Genomic DNA, 4,620 nt, shown 5'->3' on the forward strand with positions numbered 1-4,620 from the left:
AAATACTTTGGCCACCTAATGAGAAGGAAGGACTCCCTGGAGAAGAGCCTAATGCTCGGAACAATAGATGGCAAAAGAAGAAGGGGACGGCAGAGGATGAGGTGGCTAGATGGAGTCACTGAAGCACCTGGTGTGAGCTTAAGTGGACTCCAGGGGATGGTGGAGGACAGGAAGGCCTGGAGGAATGTTGTCCATGTGGTCGCGATGGGTCAGACACGACTTCGCGACTAACAACAACAAGTTGGCAACATTTTAAATTCATCCCTTAATAAAAATAATCTGGAAAGATTCTGAATTTAAGATTGTGACCTTTTTGCAGGATGAAAGAAGCCATTTTTGCAAACTGTGTGTTTTTCCTGAGACTGACAAAATTACACATTCGGGAAAAGAATAGATTGAAGAACAGCATTAAAGAAAATGGTGGAAAGATTCAATTTGTGTTGAATCAAGAGGTAAGTTCCAAGTTCATTTCAGTGTCATAAACAGGAGAAGGTGTCTGTATACTTAAGAAGGTAAGCAATGGCCTAGGGTTGACAAAGCAACAAATCCATGAAGAAGGTGCCATGTAGGGAAGATTGAAACTACATGGGATAAATGGAGAATTGGATCCTTCTGCAAATGGTAAGTACACTTTCTATGGTCTTGATGCAGCATCCTAGTGTGCTCACATGCCACCAAAAGCAACCGTATGTACAACTAGGATTTAGTGTTTCTAAAAGCAAGCTGAAATTAACAAGGCAGGTCAGTGGACATGTTTCAGCCTGAATGTGTCCTCACAGGATATTAGACATTTTTGGAATGGTTTCAGAACTACCAAATCCCTCCTCCTGTCACAACACAGTGGGGACACAATGACACAGTTGGATGCTCTTTAATCCCATGCCTTTCATATGTCACAAAACCCTTGGTCTGTTATTACAGAAATGATCCTGTGGAAGTTCAAGCTCACACATTGTCCCTCTCCCTGTGCACCATATGCCTGCACTTCTGTTGTCAGACTGCGGTTTGCATTTACCTGAAAACCAGAATTTGATGATTCCTTAAAGCTCATTTTCATGGTCAGAACAGTGTGTTGTAGTGGTGAAGAGCATGGGACTGGGACTCAGACGATCTGGGTTCGAGTCCCCACTCAGCCATGGAGCCAACTGGGTGACTTTGGGCCCGTCACAGACTCTCAGCCCAACCTACCTCACAGGGTTGTTGTTGTGGGGATAAGATGGAGGAGGAGATGTAAGCTGCCTTGAGCCCTTTGTAGGAAAAAGGCAGGATATAAATTGAATAATAATAATAATAATAATAATAATAATAATAATAATAAAGAGCCCTGCTGCATCAGACCAAGGATCCATTTAGTTCAGCATTCTGTTCACATAATGGCCAACCAGCTGCCCATAGGAAACTCATGAGCAGGATGTGAATGCAACAGCACTGTCCCATTCGTGTTTCCCAGCATACTGCCTTTAATACGGGAGGTAGCATACTGGCAGCATCACAAATAATAGCCATTGATTGCATTCTCTCCACTAATTTATCCCAACCCAGATGAAAGTTCTTCGAGAGTTACATAATTCTCAAAGAAAGTTGCAGTAGAACATGCATTATTTGAGGGGTGTTTAATTCTCAACACCTGCAGCTCAGGTTTGGATGGTACAAGAAGTGGCTTGAATAGGCAATCTGGTGCTTAGAGGCACCGCACTTCATTGTGGCTAAATAAACTATGGTGACTTGCAATGATCATGTGAACCACATCAATATGTATGTTAGTTGTTTGTATGAACCACTTCAATATGTTGGTCAGCAATTCCACATTTCTTAAATCACATCTTAATTTAATTTTAGTGTACTCATGTTGTCACGGATTTTGCTGATGCCCTCAGTTCCACTCACCTGAAAAGTATCCGGAAATTTCAGCTGCCTGTTGTAGATGTTGATTTCATACAGGACTCCGTTGATGTAGGGGAACTCTTACAGGCAGATGATTATGAACCCCACAAAGCATTGGCATGGGCAGCTGGTAAGAGAAATTACTGATTTTGAGCCCTTTAGTTTTATAAGTGAATCAAAAACATTTATGAGCTATGTGTCAGCCTGAAACCTCTCCCGAAGTTGTGGCTCTCTCTGAAGTCAAAACTTCACTGGCATCTAATCAGTCATAGTCTACCTGGGATTTTAGGACATATTTTGACATTGTTTCTGTGTTCACCTGTTCCTGGGTATTGGCTCCCTCCCATCCCTTAGTCCCTTTTTGACTGCCATCACTCCTAGACTGGGAATCACTTCTCTCCTACACTTGAGTATCAGTGTTCTTTCTCTCTTGTTCTTTCTTACTCATTTTTTTCTCCCATTCCTCTCCTCCTCCAATGAACCCATTTTACTCTTTTAGGTATTATTCCTGTTCTTGCAAGCTGCTCTTGGTAGTCATTCTTCCAGGTTACAGATCAGAATAGCATCCATTTAGTGCTGCAGCACCTGATGTTCTTAGACCAGCTGCATTGTTCTCTTTATGCACATTTTAAAAGTTTACCAAGGAGATCCTCAAATTCTCCTTGCAGAGCCTACATTTGCAGTCTTGAATATCTTCCATTAATTTTTGAGATGTATTGATTACATTTCATGTATATTCTATCTCAAAGGAGCTGGTAGGCAACAAGGAAATAACTCTTGTCATAACCATAGGTGTGCCAGTGGATTTGGTTCATGGAGATGACAACCAAAAGGAAAAGGATACTACTAAAGAAGATAACAAGAATCAATCCATTGACAGCAGCAACATAGACAGTCTAAGGTAACTAAGGCACTCTAACGTATTATTTTGTTTAAAAAGAATCAAAAGGAATGGAAAAGAATGAAAAGGCTCAGTGGTAGTGTACATGCCTTGCAAATTGGATATCCCAAGTCCATCTCCTGGCATCTTTGGCTGAATTAATCAGTAGAAGATAATAGGAAAGATGGATTTTTAGTGCAGCTTCAGTATACAAGGAGGTTTAACCTTTCCATCCCTAGGTGTAATATCATTTAAAATTGATGTATTCCCTGACATAGTTATGAGCTTTAGAAAAAGGCTCTAAAGCTTGTCAGGATTGTAGTTGAGGAGTTGTATTTCCCCACCCCATGAGCTGTGCTCCCAATAAAACTGAATTTCTCCCACCCCCTGTCCATACTTACTATTCAGTTTTTTAAAAAAGATTCACCCTGATATGGCTTCTGATGACCCATCTCTTTCATATATGTAGTTTGATCCAAATATCAAGTCCCCTAAATAGTAACAGAAGTAATTGTGATTCACAAGCTAAGGTTGTGATCTGAAGCCTTAACAAGTTCAGTTGGGTTTTCATTTCCAAGAGAAAAGTGTTTAGGAAGGAACTATGTATTCTGTTAGCTGTAGTAAGACTACAATCCCCTAACATTAGCATATTTTATTTAGAAACCAGAATAATTTCAGAGAACTTACTATAATATGAAATGCGTGAGTTCACATAAACTTGCAGCACAGCAGGTTGACTTGTGCTTGTAAGCCAGCCTTCCCCAACCTGGTGCTCTCCACCTGCATCTCCCATTATGCCTGGCTGGGAAAGAGTGTAATTATAGTCCAACGTATCCTGAAAGCACCATATTGGTAAAGGCTCTACTAAAGCGAAGTATGTTTCACCATCATGTCATATTTACCTCTTCTGTTATTAAAAGTGGCAGGATAAAACAGATTTGTATCTCCGACCAGGTATAATGGCCCAAGGAGTGTTGTGCAACTCTTGCGGTTTAGAGAGTATAATTTCAGAATCAAAATTCTGTTAACAAGTCATTGTTTTTATTGTTATAGTGTTTTTTGTCTCACTCTAATTCACTTAGAGGGCCCTCAGACCAATATAGCAGAATATAAGATAGTTTTAATATAATTAATGAATGAATGACCATTCATTTGGTCCGATTTTTGACTCTTTGAGAGATGAATGGGTCCCTTAAAAAGAAAAGAAACCTATCTACCTAGCCTAAATTGGTAACTGGTTTAGATTGTAATTTTGTACCCAGTTCTGTGTGCTGTGGTCCTGATGAAACCAGTGAGATCTAAATGCTCATAAACAGGTGCAAGACAGCTGCCTTCGTTTATAAGAATTTCTGAGCAAATTTGAAATTTCCAGTAGCTTCTAGCTTCTGTACAAACTCATGGAAATTTTACCACTGGCTTTGGAAAGGGTTCAAGTGCTTTATTGATTCTATTAGATTGCTGATGTTCATGCAGGAAGCTGAACTGTGTTCAGTAATGATAAATAATCTGATCTTTTTGGGGGTGGTTTCAGATGGCTTTCGCATGACAGTGAAAACATTCCTGATTTTCCAGAAGACTTTGAGGTTGCAAAGTATGCTATCCTAGAAAAGGTAATAACTTTTCATGTGAGATACCAGGACAATAAAGAGTATGAGGCAGGTGTATACACATGTGCATCTCTTTAAATGCATCATTATAAGGCTTTCTGGTTGCGCTTGCCATTAAATCATTATATCAATAGAAAGCTGCCTATATGATGACCTGTGCAGGGAGAAGGACAGGGGGAGTGTGTCCCTGTTGGTTCTCCTGGACCTCTCAGCGGCTTTCGATACCATCGACCATGGTATCCTTCTGGA

General features: G+C 40.3%; 1 protein-coding gene across 1 annotated transcript; it reads left to right on the forward strand.

Moving 5' to 3' along the window:
* The first annotated feature begins 319 nt into the window (after positions 1-319).
* Positions 320-4,449, forward strand: LOC123029175 (protein mono-ADP-ribosyltransferase PARP4-like). Its single transcript, XM_044441807.1, has 4 exons — positions 320-452; positions 1,840-2,014; positions 2,677-2,785; positions 4,296-4,449. The coding sequence occupies exons 1-4, from the start codon at positions 321-323 to the stop codon at positions 4,447-4,449; spliced, it is 570 nt and encodes a 189-aa protein (XP_044297742.1). The 5' UTR covers position 320.
* Positions 4,450-4,620: the final 171 nt, after the last annotated feature.

This window comes from Varanus komodoensis, unplaced genomic scaffold (assembly GCF_004798865.1).
Source record: "Varanus komodoensis strain SLA01 unplaced genomic scaffold, ASM479886v1 scaffold4, whole genome shotgun sequence".
Taxonomy (NCBI): domain Eukaryota; kingdom Metazoa; phylum Chordata; class Lepidosauria; order Squamata; family Varanidae; genus Varanus; species Varanus komodoensis.